Source organism: Podarcis liolepis (assembly GCF_965112155.1).
Source record: "Podarcis liolepis genome assembly, chromosome: 4".
NCBI classification, from domain to species: domain Eukaryota; kingdom Metazoa; phylum Chordata; class Lepidosauria; order Squamata; family Lacertidae; genus Podarcis; species Podarcis liolepis.
In genome coordinates this window covers 106,265,341-106,287,736 of record NC_139558.1, presented here as the reverse complement: position 1 = coordinate 106,287,736, position 22,396 = coordinate 106,265,341, and the positions used below count along the sequence as shown (strand labels likewise).

The following is a 22,396-nucleotide window of genomic DNA, read 5'->3' as shown; positions in this document are numbered from 1 at the left end:
TTAGTTTTGCCATCTAGTGTCCCTTTAGCAAAAATGAGTCTGCCTCTTTTGTCTTTGAGGACTGTCGCGGCTTTGAAGTTCAGGACTCTACTGAGTATTATGGCTACTCCACAGGACTTCGCTGAGCCAGGTGCAACTCATTGTTGACTGAAGCAGGGATCGCTCAGGAGTTTGGGAGGGTTGTGTATTGATTGTAGGAAGGCGATGTGTGGTTTCATGGTGTTTACATACAAGGTGATGCATTTTCTTTTGATGGGGTTTCCCAACCCCCTCACATTTAATGCAATTGCTTTTAAGCTAGCCATCTTGCTTATCTACTATATAGGGTGATTCCATGCCAGCCCGTCCGGGTTGCCCTGTGTCTCTCACCTTGTATTGTCTATCAAACCAGTGAAATTGCGCTGACCTAGAGGTTAAAATTAGATTTGGGTTAAAGAGTGGGGGGTGGGTTGCAGAAATTATCCCCTATGTAGTCATATAGGTGTTTATTGTGGCTAGATGATGCCGCATTCTGGATTAGTTGTAGTTTCCGGGTCAGCTTCAAAGATAGCCCCACCCAGAGCGCATTGCAGTAGTCCAAGCGGAAGATAACCAGAGCATGCACCACTCTGGCGAGACAGTCCATGGGCAGGTAGGGTCTCAGCCTGCGTACCAGGTGGAGCTGGTAAACAGCTGCCCTGGATACAGAATTGACCTGTGCCTCCATGGACAGCTGAGAGTCCAAAATGACTCCCAGGCTGCGCACCTGGTCCTTCAGGGGCACAGTTACCCCATTCAGGACCAGGGAGTCCTCCACACCTGCCCGCCTCCTGTCCCCCAGAAACAGTACTTCTGTCTTGACAGGATTCAACCTCAATCTGTTGGCCGCCATCCATCCTCCAACCATCTTTGTGATGCCTATGTTGGATATTTTGGGGAAATTAATCCTGCGTCCAGTCAGGCTTCCCCAGCGCAGCGCTGCTTGGGGCTTGAGGCCGACCTGAGCAGGAAGAGCAGAGTCACAGCGGTCCTGCCGTCCGTGTGAGATAGAGGGATAAATCAAGTCCAGAGACAGTTCGTTCTTATCTCTAGAAGCGTTTATTTACAAGCCATAAATCAGTCACATTCCATTGGAGCTTTCCGGCATCTTTCCCGTGCTCCAAAAGCATGAGCTGAGCTGCGTCTCTCAGTCTCAGTCAGAGCTGAAAGCAACTCTGAACAACGACACAGACAAAGACAGACAAAGCCTGTGACGTCCGGCCCTGCGTCAGGCCCCTCCCAGATACAGGACACCACAGAGTTTTAACCCTGTCAGTTCCAAACTCCACATAGGGTCCATAAGCAATGTTGCTAATGTCATTAACATCACTGGTAAGTTGGGGTAGGGATAAGGGTGTTGATATCCTCTGGCAGCCCCAATGTGCTGCTTGTTTGTCAGATTTTAGCCTGTCTGTGGATTGTTTTATTGAGGTTAGGGTGAAGCAGGACCACCTGGAGGAATTCTACCCTTATGCTTTTCATATAATCAGTTAGCCATATAACCATATATCCTTATAATGATTTTTATATAATCCATGTTTGAATCATGACGGCTTCTGCAAAAGCTTATAGCAAATTGCTTAGATCGGAAGAATCCGAAATGAACTCTGCCCCAGTTTGCTTCCCTTGTTCTTCTCAATGTCTCGCTAACATAAGGGGGAAGCAATAAATCTGCTGTGCTGGCACTTTCCCCCCTGTCCAGACAGGGTCCCGAGTAGCTCAAACAGGAAGATGCTAACCGCAGAATGTCCCGGTATAGCAGATGGCCGCGTAGGAACGTAAGGGCCGAAGTTCCTTCTTCTTCCTTCTTACCATAAATCAGGGGAAAGGTTAAATGCATGTTCAGACTGAAAAAGCAGACGTTGGGAGGGAACTCTTTACATGATCAGGGGGCAAGGCTAGAATGTGCTCATTGGTTTTCTTTTTGCTGCTGTGTGCGATTGTATCGATTATGTCATGAACTATGATTTATGTACTCAGGTATAAAGCCTCAGGGCGCTGGAGCCCGGGGCCCAGTCTTTGGGAAAGGATTCCACTGGGTCTCTTATTGCTCAGCAATAAATATCACTTTCTTTTTCTCCACTGCTGCGTCTGTCAATTCTGGGACACAATTTGAGTGGCTCACTGGTACCTTAAAAATCCTGGCAACAAGGGGAACTATTTTACTTAGTAAGGCGTGGGGAGGGGTGCTGAGAGTGAGTTGAAGATTGTTGGGCAATGGGGAGTGTCTTTTTATGTACCTGGACTGGTGTTGGGTGGGGATCTCTGTGGAGGTGTGAGGCTGGGGGGAATATTGATCGTGTTAGCTGTATTGATGGCTTGGGGGGAGAGGAAAGGGAGGAGGGGGTCACCAGTCCATGGGGTTGAGGTGATTTCTGGTTGCTTCATTCTGCCTTCTGCCACATTGGCCTCCGCTCCCCGTTTGGTGTCCTCCGCAAATGGGATGAGCACCCTCTCAGTTCCTTCATCCAAGTCGTTCATAAAGACGATGAAGAACAACGGGCCCAGGACAGAACCTTGCAGCACCCCTCTTGTCACTTTCCCCCAGGATGACGAGGAACCATGGAGGAGGACTGTTTGGGTTCGGTCAGTCAAATCCACCTAAGAGTTTCCTCATTCAGACCACATTTTAGAAGCTTAAAGGCAAAAATATTATGGGGGACATCGTCAAAAGCCTTACTGAAATCAAGATGCACTATTTCCACAGCTGTTCCCTGATCAACAAAGTTTGTAACTCCATCCAAAAAAAGGGGAAGAGAGATTTCTCTGGCTTTTCTTGTTTTTGAGAAAGCCATGCTTTTATCCTGTATGTTTCTGTTGTGAAATCTTCAGATGAAAGGCACATAAATATTAAAAATGATAAAAAATAAAGATATTGACAGGCTGAAACATGTGCAAAGGAAGGTGATTTATGTATTTATTTAATTTGTCTACCACCCGACCCAGGGGTGCCAACTTGAATAAATATTGGGGGGGGGACAGGTAAGGCCTGCTTTGCACAATCAAACACATGACGCATGCAGGCCATTGGAATAGCAATGCCTATCAACTGGGGGAGTGGCCCCCTCAAATATATCATTGGGGGGCAAAACCCCCTCAGCCTCTAAGTGTAGACTCCTGTTCCCACATGTCTCAGGACGGTTACAACATAAAAACACAAAATACACATGATAACTCAACTCCCCACCACATTTTAAAAGGGCCTTAGATGTCAATCAGCCAAAGGCCTGGTTAAAAAGGTGCATATTAACAACGCTCCTAAAGCTATAGAATGAAGGGTTTCTCCCCTGTATGACGTTTCTGATGCTTAGTGACAGCAGAGCTGTGACTGAAGCTCTTTCCACATTCAAAGCACTGATAGGGTTTCTCCCCTGTATGAATTCTCTGATGGGAACTGAGATTGGAGCTCTGACTGAAGCTCTTTCCACATTCCACACACTGATAGGGTTTCTCTCCTGTATGAATTCTCTGATGGGAAGTGAGATTGGAGCTTGTAATGAATTTCTTTCCACATTCCCCACACTAATAGGGTTTCTCCCTTGTATGAATTCTCTGATGGGAAGTGAGATTGGAGTTCTTATTGAATCTCTTTCCACATTCCCCACACTGATAGGGTTTCTCCCCTGTATGAATTCTCTGATGGGAAGTGAGATCCGAGCTCTGCCTGAAGCTCTTTCCACATTCCCCACACTGATAGGGTTTCTCCCCTGTATGAATTCTCTGATGCTTAGTGAGATCAGAGCTCACCCAGAAGCTCTTTCCACATTCCCCACACTGATAGGGTTTCTCTCCTGTATGAATTCTCTGATGGGAAGTGAGACTGGAGCTTGTAATGAATTTCTTTCCACATTCCCCACACTGATAGGGTTTCTCCCCTGTATGAATTCTCTGATGGGAAGTGAGACTGGAGCTTGTAATGAATTTCTTTCCACATTCCACACAATGATAGGGTTTCTTCCCTGTATGAATTCTCTGATGGGAAGTGAGATCCGAGCTCTGCCTGAAGCTCTTTCCACATTCCCCACACTGATAGGGTTTCTCTCCTGTATGATTTCTCTGATGGGAAGTGAGTTCCGAGCTCTTGCTGAAGCTCTTTCCACATTCCCCACACTGATAGGGTCTCTCTCCTGTATGAATTCTCTGATGGGAAGTGAGACTGGAGCTTGTAATGAATTTCTTTCCACATTCCCCACAATGATAGGGTTTCTCCCCTGTATGAATTCTTTGATGGGAATTCAGACTTTGGCCGTGACTGAAGCTCTTTCCACATTCCATGCACCGATAGGGTTTCTCCCCTGTATGAATTCTTTGATGGGAAGAGAGATCATGGCTGTGACTGAAGCTCTTTCCACATTCCAAACACTGATAGGGTTTCTCCCCTGTATGAATTCTCTGATGCTTAGTGACATCAGAACTCTGACTGAAGCTCTTTCCACATTCCACACACTGATAGGGTTTCTCCCCTGTATGAATTCTCTGATGGTTAGTGAGATGGGAGCTCTGACTGAAGCTCTTTCCACATTCCACACACTGATAGGGTTTCTCACCTGTATGAATTCTCTGATGGTAAGTGAGATGGGAGCTCCAACTGAAGCTCTTCCCACATTCCACACACTGATAGGGTTTGTCTCCTGTATGAATTCTCTGATGCTTAGTGAGATTGGAGCTCTGAGTGCGGCTGTCTCCACACTCCAAATTTTTCCATGGCTTCTCCTCTCTGGGGATTTTCTCTTGTTCAGCCTTGTTCTCGATCTGCAATTCATCACAATCTGCAACGGAGACAAAAAGGGATTAGATCCTCAGGAACAAATGAAGAAGAACTGAAGGGAGTTGGGTGCTTGTTCATTACCTTTGTTGTTTGTCATTAACCAACATATTTATTATTAGATTCTGATGGGTTGTTGAATGTTGCTTTCTTTGATATACTGTAGTGGTAAAATTGTGAAAGCCTTTTAGAAAAAAGTGCATTTCAGATGTTTGATGGCTCATAACACCACTTCTTTTGGAGGACAGTGGATGCTCGGGTTGCAAACATGATCCGTGTGGGAGACATGTTCACAACCCGCAGTGTTCGCAACCTGCAGCGTTGCATCTGCGCATGCGTGGGTCGTAATTTGGTGGTTCTGCGCATGTGCAAGCACTGAAACCTGGAAGTAAGCCATTCCGGTACTTCCAGGTTCAGCTCAGTGCACAACCTGAAAACACGCAACCTAAAGTGACTGTAACCCGAGGTATGACTGCAATACCATAATATTATATAGCAATGGAAAGATAATTTAATCAAGAATGTAGTGTGTCACAGTAAATGGGGTTGCTTGTGTGTAAATCTCCAGCCGTTCCAAACTGCTTAGGTGTGGTTGTGTCTTTCCCTGACTGAGCAGCCTTGCCGCTGCTGCTCAGTCACTAGCAGAATCCGTGAGTGGGCGTCTCCTAAATTTCCTCCAGCATAAGAATTCCTTAACGGACAACCTTCGCCTCGCCTCTCTGCGCGGAAGCCTTCTGCGCAGAGTGGGCGTGCCAAGTGGTGGTCCTCCACCCTCCTCACTGACTTCACTGGAAGAGTCTCAGAGCCTCACCTCCGAGATGCTCTCTGCCTCTCCCTTCTTCCCGGTGTCACCTGGACTTCCTTCCCCAGATGACGTTCTCTCTCTTCCCTTACTCGTTCCCTCTCCTGCAGAATCTGGGAGCCTCGCCTCTCCCCTCTGCTCTGATATCAGTTCCCTGACATCCACCTCCCTCCCAGGGCCCTCCACCCCCCCCATCCTTTCCTCCGATGGTGAGGCAGGAAACCCCCGGAAGGAACTCTCCTCTCCGTCCGATGTTTCAAACACTCCTCTCCATTTGCTGCTGTCTCTTCTGTCTCCCCAATCTCCCCAGTCGGATTCTTCTCCGGACAAATCCCATTCCTCCTCTTCGGAGGCGGAAAAACCCGCAAACTCTTCCTCTTCATCGGTGGTGCCAAATTGCTCCCCCTAGAACCTCTCTGGTGGTTTGGGCTTTCTCGGATACCTGCTATGAAACTCCTCCTGCAGATACTCATCCCTAATCTCTTCTGCTGGGACCTATGCGTTTTCCTCTTCTGGCTCCCCCTCCCATTCCACCAAATATTCCACTCGCCCCCCTTTCCACCTGGAATCGAGAATTTCAGCTGCATGGCCACTGAGTTCCCTTTCCTCCATCTGTGGATGCAAGGGTGTTTCACTTTGCTGACCCAGAAATTCCCTCCCTTCCCTGAACAGTGGTGTAAAGCCTCCATCTCTTCCACAAATTTTTCAGCTGCGGGAACACTCCAACTTCCCTCCCCTTCCCCTGGGAAAGCCCTGGGGTGACACCCGTAATTCGCCATAAACGGACTCATCCCTGTGGACACATGTTCTGCGTTATTGTATGCAAACTCAGCCAGTGCTAATTTGTCCACCCAATCATTCTCCCTCTCGTTGACGTAGCAGCGTAGATATTGTTGAAGAATGCTGTTAGCTCTCTCTGCTTGTCCGTTGGTTTCGGGATGTCTGGCCGTTGAGAAACTAACTTTGACGTCCAGCAGACTCATAAGCTTCCTCCAGAATCTGGACGTAAATTGCCGGCCTCTGTCGGATAAAATCCTCAAGGGGGTGCCATGCAACCTGAAAACATGCTCTACAAACAGCTTTGCTGTTTCTTCTGCAGTCACCGCATGCGAGCACGCAATGAAATGGCACATTTTGGTCATCAAGTCAACTACCACCATTACTGCCGTTTTCCCCCTCGCTTTGGGTAAATCTGTCATAAAATCAATTGATACCACCTCCCATGGCCTCTCTGGTGTCGGTAAGGGCTCCAGTAACCCCGCAGGTGCTGTCCTCTCCCCCTTCGCTCTCTGGCAGCACTGGCACCCGTGTACATACTCCTTCACATCTTCCCTCACCCGTGGCCACCAAAACTGCCTGGTGACCAGTAACATTGTCTTATGTTGGCCAAAATGTCCCGTTGTGGGGTTGTCATGCAGTTGTTTGAGTATTCTGCTCCTCAAATTCCCCTCAGGTATGTACAAAGCACCCTTATAGTACAATGCCCCGTCCTTTACTTCAAACCCCCCCCCCCGAGTTTCCCCAGTAATACCAATTTCCCTGATCTTGGTTTGTGCATACTGATCATCCCTTGTCAACCCGGCCAGCTCTTGCCTCCCTACGAACACTACCCCACACACCCATTTGTCCTCGGGTATGACATAACGCGCTTCTGGCCCTCCCTCCCCTTCCTCGTATTCGGGCTTGCGGGAGAGGGCGTCTGCTCTGACATTTTCCTTCCCAGGCACGTACCTAATCTCAAAATTAAACTTGGAAAACTCCTGTGCCCACCGCACCTGTCGTTGGTTCAGCACTCTCGCCGTTCTCCAATATTCCAGGTTCTTGTGGTCAGTACACACCTGGACTTTGTGCTGTGCGCCTATGAGAAAATGTCTCCATCGTCGAAAGGCCTCGTGAATTGCCAGCAGTTCCCGATCGTACACCGTATAGTTTTGCTCTGACTTGTTCAGCTTCCTGGAAAAGAAGGCACACGGCTTCCACTGTCCCCCATTTCCCTGCTGGAGCAATATGCCTCCTACAGCTCTGTCTGACGCGTACGTCTCTAGCCTCATCGGCTTCCGCAAATCCACATGTAGGAGCTGCTCTTCCGACGCGAAAGCCCTCTTAAGCTTCTCAAAGGAACGCTGGGCCTCTTCCGTCCAGTCGAACTTCTTCTTGCTGCTGAGACAATCCGTTATGGGTGCCGTTAGATGGGCGAAGTTCTTGATGAACTTCCTGTAGAAATTTGCAAACCCCAAGAACCTCTGTACATCCTTCCGGTTCTTGGGAGGCTTCCATTCTAGCACGGCCTGCACCTTGCCTGGGTCCATTGCCAGACCTTTGTCTGACAACCTGTAGCCCAGGAACTCCACCTCTCAGGCATGGAATTGGCATTTCTCCAGTTTGACCCACAGCTGATGCTCCTGCAGCCTTTTCAGCACTTCCCTGACATCTTTCACATGCTGCTCCTCGTTCTCTGAGTAGATAAGCACGTCGTCCAGGAAGGCCACACAATTCTTGTACAGCAGGGACCCCAGCACGTGGTGCATGAATGCTTGAAATGTGCTGGATCCCGATTGTAATCCGAAGGGCATAACGAGATACTCAAAGGCCCCCAGAGGGGTGAACATCGTGGTTTTCCATTCATCACCCTCCCTCATCCTTATCAAATTGTACGCCCCTCGAAGGTCCAACTTGGTAAAAACCTTCCCTTTCCTTACCCTGGCCAAAATGTCATCAATCCTGGGCATTGGGAAGGTCACCGGTTCCGATACCCGGTTGACGGACCTGTAATCTACGACTAAGCGTGGTTCTTTGGAGTCTCTCTTGTCCACAAAGAACACTGGACTGCCCCCCACCGCCCTTGATTCACGTATAAAGCCCCTCTTGTCAATGAACTTCCGCAACTCCTGCATCTCCCTGTCTGACATGGCGTACAGCTTACCCACTGGTAACTGGGCCCCTGGGAGTAGGTTGATCTGACAGTCAAAGGGCCGGTGAGTGGGTACTCTATCCGCCTCTCTCTTGCTGAAGACTTCTTCCAGGTCTGCATACTGAGGTGGTACTCTACCCTTTTCTCCCACCGCCATCCCTGCCACCCTGGCTACTGCCATCCTCAGGGTTTCCCCTTCTTGGCAGTGCTCTACGCAGTGAGCTGACCCAAAGGTGACTGTCCGCTGGTGCCACCCTACTACTGGGTCGTGCAGTGCCGGCCAACTCATTCCCAGTAAGATAGGTGGTCCTGCTAAGGTGGCTACGTGAAAGGCAATTGTCTCAGTGTGTCTGGAAACTGTCATTTTCATGGGCGGGGTCTGGTGGGTCACTTCCTCTCCCAAAAGTTCTCTCCCATCAATAGTGGTTACTTGCAGGGGATGTTCTAGAGGCACCACCTGTAGCTGGTGTTCTAGCACAAAATCCTTGCTAAAGAAGTTGCAAGAGCTGCCTGAATCCAGCAATGCCTTCACTTTAATGGGGTGTCCGTTTGGCAGCTCTAGCACACCCTCTATGGCGATGGCTGCTCGGGGAGGGTCAGGTTTGGGCACTTCTACTGGTTGCTCGCCTGGCTGCTGTGCCCTCCTTCCTGCAGCCAAGCACTGCCGTTTCCCGGCGCCTCCTTCTTTTCCTCCTCACTCCCCACTGCCCCCACCATTCCTTGCCACGCCTTCTTCTGAGGGCATGCTCTGGCAAAATGTCCCAGCTGCTGGCATAGGAAACACCTCTTACTGGTTTTCCCCTCCTTCTTACGCACCTTGCTGGAGTTTGAAAACCCGCGCGCACTCGCTCCTCCAATCTCCATTGGCTCCTCGGGTGGCACAGTAGACGCTGGCATGTCTGGAATGTGGTTGTCATGCCAACGCTCTGCTCTCCCTTCCCGCCTTTCCAGAGCGTGCTTCTCTTGTCGGACTCCTACAGCGAGCGCCAACTTGGTCAGCTGGTCCATCGATTCCGGGCGGGGTGAGCGGGAAAGTTCGTCTCTCACCCAAGAGGATAAGACCTCCTCAAACAACATTTGTACTGGTTGAGAACTCAGATCCCACCCAAGTTTATGGATCAGCATAGCAAATCTTGACCAGTACTCTCTCACTGACTGGTTTCCTTGCTTGCACCCCATCAGTTCTTTACGAGTCACACTCTCTTCAACATCGCTCGAGAACATGTGGTCCATGGCGCTAAAAAACTTTCTCAAGTCCTTCAGAGCCGCGTTCTCCGCCGCCATTAAGGGTCGGACCCAATCTCTGGCCCGCCCCTGCAGGTGCCCCACCACGAAAGCGACTCTTCCCCCATCGTCGGCAAAGTCATCGTGCTGCAGATCCAGCGCATACTGCACTTCTGTCTTAAAAGCGTTATAATCCCTGGGGTTGCCCCCAAACGTCTGCACAAGTCCCGGTACCTTTCTTGCGATGGGGGTAATCTTCCCCTGGGCGTCATGTGTCCTCCTTTCATCCAGCCGCGCCGCTAGTAGAGCCAGTTGCTGCTCCAAGTCTCGGTTTCTCTCCTCCAGACTCTGTCCGCCTTTGGCCCCCTCTCCTGCGCCGGCTCCTCCGGTTTGACTCATGACTGTACCCCGGTCCTCTTGCACACAAGCAACGTAAAGGACTCACGGATTTCTGTCATGGGAATTGGGGTTGCTTGTGTGTAAATCTCCAGCCGTTCCAAACTGCTTAGGGGTAGTTGTGTCTTTCCCTGACTGAGCAGCCCTTTGCGCTGCTGCTCAGTCGCTAGCAGAATCCGTGAGTGGGCGTCTCCTAAATTTCCTCCAGCATAAGAATTCCTTAACGGACAACCTTCGCCTCGCCTCTCTGCGCGGAAGCCTTCTGCGCAGAGTGGGCGTGCCGAGTGGTGGTCCTCCACCCTCCTCACTGACTTCACTGGAAGAGTCTCGGAGCCTCCCCTCCGAAGTGCTCTCTGCCTCTTCCTTCTCCCTAGTGTCACCTAGACTTCCTTCCCCAGAAGACGTTCTCTCTCTTCCCTTACTCGTTCCCTCTCCTGCAGAATCTGGGAGCCTCGCCTCTCCCCTCTGCTCTGATGTCAGTTCCCTGACATAGTGCAACAAATTTGTTCAATTATCTGTATTCTATCAAATGTTATAGACATATAACCAGAAAAGGGAAGCACAACTTGCTTAGGTTGACTTTTGTCAGGGTATTATGTGATTGCTATCAATCTGGTTGGTAGTTACCCAGAAAGAGATGTAAAATCGTACTACAGTGGTGCCTCGCAAGACGAAATTAATTCGTTCTGCAAGTCTCTTCGTCTTGCGAGTATTTCGTCTTGCGATGCACGGTTTCCCATAGGAATGCATTGAAAATCAATTAATGTGTTCCTAGGGAAACCTCCTTCAGACCATGTCCGGGGACATTCTGTCCCCGGACCTCTTCTGAAGGCTGGGGGGGGGGACAAGGGCTTTTCTTCCCACCCCCAGCATTTTAAAAAACCCCGGGAAAGCGGAGGACTTCTCCGCTGTCCGGGCGATCTTAAAATGCTGGCGGGCGGCATTTTAAAATCGCCCCGGGACAGCGGAGGACTTCTCCGCTGTCCGGGGCGATTTAAAAGCCCCTGGGAAGGCAGGCAGGGGGGACAAAGACTTTTGCCCCCCGCCAGCCTCAGAAGAGGTCCTGGACCTCCTCTGAAGGCGGGCAGGGGGCGAAAGTCTTTGCTCCCCCCCTGCCTTCAAAAGCCCTCTGGGACAGGCAGGCAGGGGGGAGCAAAGACTTTCGCCCCCCGCCCGCCTTCAGAAGGTCTTCCCGCCCTGCCGCCCAGCTTCGGAGCACCGTTCCAAAGCCGGGCGGCGGCGTGAGGTGTTCCCTCCCCACCGCCCGGCTTCGGAGGAGCCTTCCGAAGCCCGGCGGCGGCGGGAGGTGTCCCCGCCCCACCGCCAGGCTTCAGAGGAGGTCCGAGGACAGTGGGGAAGACGCGCTGCGCTTCCCCGCTGTCCCTGAGATTTCCCTATGGGCTGTCGTCTTGCGAAGCAAGCCCATAGGGAAATTCGTTTTGCGAAGCGCCTCCAAAACGGAAAACCCTTTCGTCTAGCGGGTTTTCCGTCTTGCGAGGCGTTCGTCTTGCGGGGTACCACTGTATTAAGTGAACAAGGCTACAGGTATGAAGAAAATAGAAGAAAGATTGGGGAAAACTTAACCAAAGCTGGTCTATATTTTTGAAGAGGTATAAGAGACTCAGTCACTCCAAAATCAGACTGGTAAAGGCAGGAAAAGGTGCACAACAGCAAGTGATGATCGAAGAATGGAGAGACTGTGCCTGCATGACAGAAGAAAACCATTACATTCTTCATTAAATTATTTTTCCATTGATATATAGTTTTATGCTATTACTTCCCAAAACAGTGGTGTTATGAGGTATCAAAGCTCTGAAATACACTTTCTCCAAAAGGTTTCCACAATTTTGGCCAGTAGTGTAAGTTGTTCATTTTAAAGTTAATGTACTTTTTATATGGGGACAGATTGTTATTATTAATGTTTCATGTTTTTATATGTGTTGGAAGCCGCCCAGAGCAGCTGGGGCAACCCAGCCAGAGGGACAGAGTAAAAATAAAAATTATTATTACTATTATTATTATTATTATCATCATCATCATCATCATCACTGCTACTACTACCTGAGATTCAATAAGCCTGGCTCTTCTCTGGGACGGATTTTGTTTGGCCCAGTCATGGCATCCCCTCCATCTCAAATGTCAGTCGTCTCTCTGGTCAAACCAAGACTGACAGCAGCAAAAACAAAAACAGAAAACTTGACAGAAGCTACTTATCTTTCCGCACAACTCTGAAGCTAAATAAAAAAAATTCCTTCCAGTAGCACCTTAGAGACCAACTGAGTTTGTTATTAGTATGAGCTTTCGTGTGCATGCACACTTCTTCAGATACCAACACTGAAGCTGACATTTAAGATGCCTGGGAAGTTCAGACCAGCCGAATTGTGGCATAAAAAGGCAGAACTGGAGGAAGATGGTTCACAGAAAAAACTGGAATTTGCTGTTCAAGGTTTATTGTGGGAGTGTTAGGTTCCCAGGTGTTGTATTGGGCGCTGTTGAGCTATGTGGAAATGTATGAGGTTTGTTACATAGAGGTATTTTTTGAATATCCAGGCAGATAGGACGATCCCACAGGGAGCCTTACCAAGAGAGGCCACGATCCCACGATTCTCCTCCATGATGCCCTTGTGCAGAGCTCTCTGGTCAGGATCCAGCAATGCCCATTCCTCATCCGTGAAACAAACAGCGACATCTTCAAAGCACACTGGACCCTAAAAGAAAAGGGAAATGTCATAGAATCATAGAATCATAGAGTTGGAAGAGACCACAAGGGCCATCGAGTCCAACCCCCTGCCAAGCAGGAAACACCATCAGAGCACTCCTGACATATGGTTGTCAAGCCTCTGCTTAAAGACCTCCAAAGGAGGAGACTCCACCACACTCCTTGGCAGCAAATTCCACTGTCGAACAGCTCTTACTGTCAGGAAGTTCTTCCTAATGTTTAGGTGGAATCTTCTTTCTTGTAGTTTGGATCCATTGCTCCGTGTCCGCTTCTCTGGAGCAGCAGAAAACAACCTTTCTCCCTCCTCTATGTGACATCCTTTTATATATTTGAACATGGCTATCATATCACCCCTTAACCTCCTCTTCTCCAGGCTAAACATGCCCAGCTCCCTTAGCCGTTCCTCATAAGGCATCGTTTCCAGGCCTTTGACCATTTTGGTTGCCCTCCTCTGGACACGTTCCAGTTTGTCAGTGTCCTTCTTGAACTGTGGTGCCCAGAACTGGACACAGTACTCCAGGTGAGGTCTGACCAGAGCAGAATACAGTGGCACTATTACTTCCCTTGATCTAGATACTATACTCCTATTGATGCAGCCCAGAATTGCATTGGCTTTTTTAGCTGCCGCGTCACACTGTTGGCTCCTGTCAAGTTTGTGGTCAACCAAGACTCCTAGATCCTTTTCACATGTACTGCTCTCAAGCCAGGTGTCCCCCATCTTGTATTTGTGCCTCTCATTTTTTTTGCCCAAGTGCAATACTTTACATTTCTCCCTGTTAAAATTCATCTTGTTTGTTTTGGCCCAGTTCTCTAATCTGTCAAGGTCGTTTTGAAGTGTGATCCTGTCCTCTGGGGTGTTAGCCACCCCTCCCAGTTTGGTGTCATCTGCAAATTTGATCAGGATGCCCTTGAGTCCATCATCCAAGTCGTTGATAAAGATGTTGAATAAGACCGGGCCCAAGACAGAACCCTGTGGCACCCTACTAGTTACTCTTCTCCAGGATGAAGAGGAACCATTGATGAGCACCCTTTGGGTTCGGTCAGTCAGCCAGTTACAAATCCACTGAGTGGTAGCATAGTCAAGACTGCATTTTACCAGCTTCTTTACAAGAATATCATGGGGCACCTTGTCAAATGCCTTGCTGAAATCAAGGTAGGCTACATCCACTGCGTTCCCTTCATCTACCAGGCTTGTAATTCTGTCAAAAAACGAGATCAGGTTAGTGTGACATGACTTATTTTTGAGAAATCCATGCTGACTATTGGTGATCACAGCATTCCTTTCTAGGTGCTCACAGACTGTTTGCTTAATGATCTGCTCCAGAATCTTCCCTGCTATTGATGTCAGACTGACTGGGCGGTAATTATTTGGGTCCTCTCTTTCCCCCTTTTTGAAAATAGGGACAACATTTGCCCTCCTCCAGTCTGCCGGGACTTCGCCTGTTCTCCAGGAATTCTCAAAGATGACTGCCAGTGGTTCTGAGATCACATCTGCCAGTTCTTTTAATACTCTTGGATGCAGTTCATCTGGCCCTGGAGACTTGAATACATCTAAACTGGCCAAGTATTCTTGTACTATCTCCTTAGTTATTCTGGGCTGTTTCCTTTGCTGAATCATTTGCTCCAAATTCTTCAGGTCGGGCATTGTTTTCTTTATCGGAGAAGACTGAGGAAAGAAGCCATTGAGGAGTTCAGCCCTTTCTGTGTCCCCTGTTTGCATTTCACCATCTTCTCCTCTGAGTGACCCCACTGTTTCTTTGTTCTTCCTTTTGCTACGAACATAGCCATAAAAGCCTTTTTTGTTGCTTTTAACCTCTCTAGCAAGCCTGACTTCATTCTGTGCTTTTGCTTTTCTGACTTTGTGTCTATACGTGCTGGCTATTTGTTTGAATTCCTCTTTGGTGGTTTCCCCCCTTTTCCACTTTTTGTACACATCCTTTTTGAATCTTAACTCAGTTAAAAGTTCTTTAGATAGCCACCCTGGCTTCTTTAGGCACCTTCCATGTTTCCGTCTCCTTGGTATTGCCTGACGTTGTGCTTTTACTATCTCCCTCTTAACAAACTCCCAGCCATCATGAACTCCCTTTCCTTTTAGTATTACTGTCCCTGGGATCTCACCCAGCACTTCCCTAAGTTTTATGAAGTCGGCTTTCTTAAAGTCAAGAAATTGAGTCCTAATATGCTTGGCTGCTCCTTTCCGCTGTATAGTAAACTTCAGAAGAGCATGATCACTTGCGCCTAATGATCCTTCCACTTCTACCCCACTAACCAGGTCATCAACATTGGTTAGGACCAGATCTAAAATGGCTGTTCCTCTTGTTGCTTCTCCCACTTTCTGGACAATGAAGTTGTCTGCAAGGCCAGTGAGGAATCTGTTTGACCTTATGCTCTTGGCTGAGTTTGACATCCAACAAATATCCGGGTAATTGAAGTCCCCCATTACTACTATCTCCCTTCCTTTTGCATGCTTGGCCATCTGTTCCAGGAAGGCAGCATCTATGTCCTCCGTTTGGCTTGGGGATCTATAGTAAACTCCCACAATGAGGTCTCTGTTATTCTTCTCTCCCTTAATTTTGACCCAAATGCTCTCACTTTGGCTTTGAGGTTCTAAATCTTGGATCTCTTCACAGGTATACACATCCCTGACATATAACGCCACTCCTCCTCCTTTCTTGTCTGGTCTGTTTCTCTGAAATAGATTGTATCCCCCCATTATTACATTCCAATCGTGGGACTTATCCCACCAGGTTTCAGTGATGCCTATTGTCAGGGGTTTAGGAGCAGAAGCACGGGCAAGGGAGGAAACAGAGAGCGAAGGGGAGGAGGCAGAAGAAAAGATGAGTGACGACGACGACCCGAGATCTCCTAGTCTTTCCAGTGAATCAGAGGATTCACAGAAAGGAGCACCAGTGGCGAGGGCAAGGGGGGAGTCTAGGGGGGCACCCCAGGAAGACAGAGCCAGAGAGGACTCAGGGGGGAGCAGCTGGAAATCGGGACCAGCGTCACCGCCAGGAAGCAGGGAAGAGGAAGGGAGCCAGGGGGGAAGCGCTGGCAGCTCACCACAGGAGGGAGGACATGAGTCAGGAGTGGCCACACCTCCACAGGAGGGAGGACATGAGTCGGGGATGGCCACACCTCCATCGGGGAGCGAAGAAACGGTTGAGAGGAAAGTGGAAGGTTGGGCGCGCGCGCCAAGTTCAAATGCAGAGGAAGGCGGCGCAGTAAGCAGCCCCGAAAGAGAGCCAGGTCCTAAAGCCCGGCGCAAGGAGGCAGGAGGGTCTGGGTCAGCGTCAGAAGAATCCCGGAAGGAAGAAGCCCCGGGGGGTAGAGGGACCCAGAGGAGGACAGTCAGGAGGAAAAGGTGGAGCAAGGCTAGGATATTAAGTTGGTGCACACAGGGCGGAGACTCAGACGGAGCTTCGCCGACCTAGCTACTAGGCGTAGAGTTGCGCGCAGCAGCGTGAGAATGGAAACTGTAATTCAATAAAGACTTTTACTTAATGACCGCTGGCTAGCGTGATCCTCTGTGAGCTAGGATCTTCAAGCAGCTCTGACAGTAAGCTCCGTCTCCACTTGTGGGCATCTACAGCCTCGAGGAGGGGAGAGACACAGGTGCCTACTAGCAAGCTCACGAACGGCAGACGACATGACGGCTGAGCAGCAGATAGAGGAACTCAGAAACGCGGTGGCACAACTGAACGCCGAGGCTCTAGCATCCAGGAAGAGGGAGGAGGAAGCAGCCGCAGCCTGCAGGGATCTCCAGGTCAGGTTAGACGTGCTGACAAAGCAGACACCCCGGCAGGAGGGCATTGGGTTGGCGAGACGGACAGGCGGGCTGGTCTCTCACTTCGATGGGAACCTGCAACAGTATCCCAACTTTAGAGCCGACGTACTGTGCGCACTGCAACTGCTGCATAAAGACTTTAGAGATGAACAAGAGAGAGTGGGGTTCATCATGTCCCATCTGCATGGGGATGCGAGAGCATGGCTACGCAATTTATGGAGAGATAAGGATCCGGCGCTACAGAATGCAGATGCCTTTATTAAAGCGATGGATGGGTGTTTTTTATCAAGTATTGACGTGGATCTTGCACGGAAGGAGGTGCATGGGCTGAGACAAGGGAGGGCCAGCGTCAGGCAGTACCATGCCCGCTTTTTCGCCTTGGTCAGTGCCCTGGAATGGGACAGAGATTCGGCTCCTGTAAGAGACCTCTTTTGGGAGGGGCTGCATAACTCGATTAAAGATGAGATCGTCAGGGGGGAGAGACCCCGAACCACCCAGGAGGTCGTTCAGAGGGCACTGGCAGTGGGGGTGAGGCTGGAAGGACGTCCGTGGAACAGGGACGAAGGGCGTGGAGGGCGCGAACCAGCCGGGGGCCCCTCCTTCTTTCCCAGGGAAGCAGCGCGGGCGCAATCCACGCCTCCGCCAGGAGGAGGAGCCGAACCTATGGAGGTTGGAGGTGCAAGGGCTCAGTCAGCAACCAGAGCCCTAGCACCAGCAGCAGTGAAAGCGAAGCCTCCTAGAGGGAACAGGAAGTGTTACGTCTGTGAGGAGCCAGGGCATATGGCGAAAGAGTGTCCCCAGAGGCCCCACAAGCTCACTGCAGCCTCAGCAATGGTGACTGCAGCAACACAGCAAGGAGGACCACAGCAGGGAAACGAGGCTGTCTGGCTGGAGGAAGAGGCACTGGGGCCCAGCCAGACGTGTTAGTGACGCAGTCCCCAGCGATTTTACAGCCCGTGAACCCCCTCCCGCCCAAACCAGTAGTGAGGCTCACAGCGTCTCTCCAACTGCCCAATGGAATCACCATGGACGTGCCAATCACCATTGACTCAGGCAGCAATGCGGACTTTATAGGGCAGGACTTTGTCGACAGGCACGCTGTGCAGTTGCTGCCGGCCACACTGCCCCTGCAGGTTGTCACGGTGGATGGCAGGGAGCTGCTCGGGGGGCAAGTGGTGAAGCAGACGCCACCAATGGTGATGCGACTTGGGAATCACAGAGAAATCATCAGCTTCAACGTCACTCGACTATCTGACACGCCCATTGTATTGGGCATGAGTTGGCTGGACAAGCACAGCCCAGCGATGGCTTGGTACCAGAGGCAGCTGACCTTCGGCTCTTCCTTTTGTGCTGAACACTGCATCGTGCCCAGGCAGGAAGGAGAGGAAGAGGAGTCACAGCTGCTGCTAGGCACGCTGCAAGCGATTCCACACAAGTACGCTGAATTTTTGGAAGTTTTCTGCGAGAAGGAGGCAGACAGGCTACCCCCTCACAGACCATATGACTGCAAAATTGACCTGCTGCCGGGGGCGGCGCTGCCTAAAGGGAAACTGTATTCCATGTCAGAGGACGAACTGCAGGAACTCAAAGAGTTCATTGACCATAATTTGCAACGCGGCTTCATCCGGGAGTCCAGGGCAGTGGGGGGCAGTCCCGTATTCTTTGTTAAGAAGCGGGACACGCCCCAGAAAAGACTGGTAGTGGATTACAGGATTTTGAACAGTCTGACTAGGCCATCGGACTTCCCCATGCCCCGTATTGACGACCTCCTCGCAAAGGTACGGAAGGGCAGAGTGTTCACCAAGTTGGACCTGCGGGGGGCGTACAACCTCATTCGCATGCGGGAAGGAGATGAGTGGAAGACAGCCATGTTCACGCCACTGGGGACCTACGAATATAGAGTTATGCCTTTTGGATTGCAAAATGGCTCCCACGTTTTTCAAGCGTTTATGCATCACGTGTTGGCGGGACTTCTCTACAAGACGTGCGTCTGTTTCTTAGATGACATCCTGATCTTTTCGGAGTCGCAGCAGGAGCATGACGGACACGTCAAGGAAGTGCTGAGCAGGCTAAAGCAACATAGGCTCTACGCCAAGCTGGAGAAGTGCCAATTTGACGTGCCGGAGGTGGATTTTCTGGGTTACAAGCTGTCTGACAAGGGGCTCGCCATGGACAGCGCCAAGGTTCGAGCGGTGTTGGATTGGAAGAGTCCGCGCAACCGGAAGGAGGTCCAACGGTTTGTCGGCTTTGCGAACTTCTATCGCAAGTTTATCAAGGGCTTCGCGATGCAGACAGCGGCCATCACTGACACGCTTAGCTCCAAGAAGAAGAAGTTCGTTTGGACAGCGCAGGCGGAGCAGTCCTTTCAGGCACTCAAGCGTCTCTTCGCGTCGGAAGAGCAGCTGCTTCATGTCAACCCCAGCAAGCCGATGAGGGTGGAGACAGACGCCTCGGACAGAGCCGTGGGGGCGGTCCTGTTGCAGAAAGACCCGCAGGGGGTGTGGCGACCGGGAGCGTTTTACTCCAGGAAGCTCAGCAAGTCCGAACAGAACTACACCATCTGGGACAGGGAGTTGCTGGCCATTCACGCAGCGTTCAAGGCGTGGAGGCACTTTCTGATCGGCGCCAAGCACACGGTGCAGGTTTGCACGGACCACAAGAATCTAGAGCACTGGCGCACGGCACAGTTCCTGAACCAGAGGCAGATACGTTGGGCTGAGTTCTTTGCAAACTTCGACTTCCGAATAGAGTATGTCCCGGGGGACACCAACATCATGGCAGACGCTCTCTCCCGTAAGCCACAGTATCTGGAGGACGCAACGCCAGCGGCCGCCATGCACATCTTCGCACCAGCAGTGTGGGCGTGCGCCGCGGCGACAGTGGACCTAGAGGCGGTGCGACGAGCGTTGCAGGATGACTCCTTCGCGCAAGCAAAGATGGCAGAGGTGCAAAGGGGCACGGCTGCGGCCGACGGTTTCCAGCTACGAGATGGATTGCTCATCCGTAAAGGGGCCATCTACGTGCCGGGAGACGACCTTCGCGCCAAGGTGCTGCAGCAGCTGCACGACGCGCCCACGGCCGGGCACTTTGGCAAGGAGAAGACGGTGGAATTAGTAGCCAGGGATTTCTGGTGGCCTGGAATGAGAGGGGAGGTCGCAGACTACGTGGCGAGGTGTGACACCTGCCAGAGGGCCAAACCAGTGCACAAACCGCCGGCCGGACTGTTGGAACCGCTGCAAACTCCGGTCGAACCTTGGGAAAGGGTGGCCCTGGACTTTGTCACGGATCTGCCCAGCTCGAGGGGCAAGACGGCAGTGCTGGTGGTGGTGGACCTGTTTTCCAAGATGGCGCATTTCATTCCGTGTGCTAAGGTGGCCACGGCGGAGCAAACCGCCAAACTGTTCATAGACCACGTGTTCAAGGTTCACGGTCTGCCACGGTCTATTCTGTCCGACCGGGGGCGGCAGTTCATCTCGAATTTCTGGCAGAAGCTGATGGGCTTCCTGAACGTCAAGATCAACCTGGCGTCGGCGAGACACCCGCAGACCAACGGGCAAGCGGAGCGGGTCAATGCCATCATGCAGCAGTACCTGAGATGTTATGCAAATCAACAGCCTGCGACGTGGGTGGATTACCTGCCGCTTGCCGAGTTCGCCTACAACAACACGAAGCACGTGTCCACGGGGGTCACGCCGTTCTTCGCCAACAACGGGAGGCACCCCAGAACCTTCCCGGGACTGGAAAGAATGGGGGAGGGGGAGCCGCAGACAGCAGATGCGTTCGCGTCGGAGCTGCAGGAGGTCCACGATCAGCTGAGGCGCCACCTGGAGCTGGCCAAGCACGCATACAAGGTACAAGCAGACAAGCACAGAAGGGTTGGAGAAGAGCTCCACGTGGGAGACTGGGTTTGGTTAGCAGCCCACGCAGTGCCGGCCAGGTCGTTGGCCAAGAAGAAACTAGGGCATAAGCAACTGGGGCCCTACCAAGTCGAAGAGCAGGTCAACCCGGTAGCTTTCAGACTGGCACTTCCGGAGGGTTCCAGAATGCATCCGGTATTCCACAGATCGGTGCTCACTCCCTACAAGGCACCGCACAGGTTCCAGGAACCCGGAACAGCGCCGAGTCCGGTCAGAGACAGAACAGGGCACGCGGAAGTGGCACAGAAGGAGCGCATCAACGAAGTCACTGAGATTTTGGACTCCAGATGGGGGGAAGAGGGGGTAGAATACTTTCTCGCCAAGGAGGGCACCCCGGCCAGTGCGAACAGCTGGGTGCCGGGCTACGCCTTGGACGAACCTCTCCTCAAAGACGAGTTTCATGCCCTCTTTCCCCATAGACCTATGCCAGCAGAATATTTTGACGACTGGCTTTTCACGCCCACACTTTCGGCCAGCACTTTCCGGGGGTTCGACTCGGACGAGGACCCGACACAAGACGTCCGTTCCCCGGAGGGGTCACCCTCGGGATCTGCATCAGAACCCTCGTATTGGTGGGACGATAGGCCAGAGGAGCAGTGGCGCAGACGGTGGCTGGAAGGCCCAGGACGAGCAACACCGACAGGAGGAAGTGAGGGAGAGACGGACATGGACGTTTTCGGGGACGACCCTGGTTTCGAGCACGGCGGCACAGAGATGGAAGCGGAGGTGACTGTCGTCGACGAGAGCGGGGAGGAAGACCCGGGAGACTTCAGATGGAGGCCTGCCACGGGAAGCGACCGATACCCGACGTTCGTCCCTTTGCAACAGCAGCCCCCAGCTCCAGCACCGGAAGGAGGGGAGGGGGGAATGGGGGGCTTCGAGGGGGGGATGGATGTCAGGGGTTTAGGAGCAGAAGCACGGGCAAGGGAGGAAACAGAGAGCGAAGGGGAGGAGGCAGAAGAAAAGATGAGTGACGACGACGACCCGAGATCTCCTAGTCTTTCCAGTGAATCAGAGGATTCACAGAAAGGAGCACCAGTGGCGAGGGCAAGGGGGGAGTCTAGGGGGGCACCCCAGGAAGACAGAGCCAGAGAGGACTCAGGGGGGAGCAGCTGGAAATCGGGACCAGCGTCACCGCCAGGAAGCAGGGAAGAGGAAGGGAGCCAGGGGGGAAGCGCTGGCAGCTCACCACAGGAGGGAGGACATGAGTCAGGAGTGGCCACACCTCCACAGGAGGGAGGACATGAGTCGGGGATGGCCACACCTCCATCGGGGAGCGAAGAAACGGTTGAGAGGAAAGTGGAAGGTTGGGCGCGCGCGCCAAGTTCAAATGCAGAGGAAGGCGGCGCAGTAAGCAGCCCCGAAAGAGAGCCAGGTCCTAAAGCCCGGCGCAAGGAGGCAGGAGGGTCTGGGTCAGCGTCAGAAGAATCCCGGAAGGAAGAAGCCCCGGGGGGTAGAGGGACCCAGAGGAGGACAGTCAGGAGGAAAAGGTGGAGCAAGGCTAGGATATTAAGTTGGTGCACACAGGGCGGAGACTCAGACGGAGCTTCGCCGACCTAGCTACTAGGCGTAGAGTTGCGCGCAGCAGCGTGAGAATGGAAACTGTAATTCAATAAAGACTTTTACTTAATGACCGCTGGCTAGCGTGATCCTCTGTGAGCTAGGATCTTCAAGCAGCTCTGACACCTATTATGTCATATTTAGTTTGCTGTACCAAGAGCTCAAGCTCATCTTGTTTATTTCCCATGCTTTGTGCATTAGTGTACAGACATTGAAGTCCATTAATCATTCCCCCGTGTCTCTTATTTAAGGATTTTTTCCTCCCTCCACTAGGTCCGCGTGCTGTTTGCTCCATTTGGT

At 51.5% G+C, this 22,396-nt stretch overlaps 1 protein-coding gene across 2 annotated transcripts; it reads right to left on the bottom strand.

Moving 5' to 3' along the window:
* Positions 1-1,525: 1,525 nt before the first annotated feature.
* On the bottom strand, positions 1,526-13,748 carry LOC310705234 (uncharacterized protein). Of its 2 annotated transcripts, none has more exons than XM_083499808.1 (3): positions 12,698-13,748; positions 1,995-4,787; positions 1,526-1,822 (listed from the first exon to the last, which is right to left on the bottom strand). In XM_083499808.1, exons 1-2 carry the CDS (start codon positions 12,729-12,731, stop codon positions 3,541-3,543), a joined length of 1,281 nt encoding a protein of 426 aa, XP_083355934.1. In that variant the 5' UTR covers positions 12,732-13,748; the 3' UTR covers positions 1,526-1,822; positions 1,995-3,540. The 2 variants fall into 2 exon arrangements, with proteins under 2 accessions (XP_083355934.1, XP_083355933.1); XM_083499807.1 differs by lacking the exon at positions 12,698-13,748 and adding an exon at positions 7,424-7,720.
* Between the last annotated feature and the right edge of the window lie 8,648 nt (positions 13,749-22,396).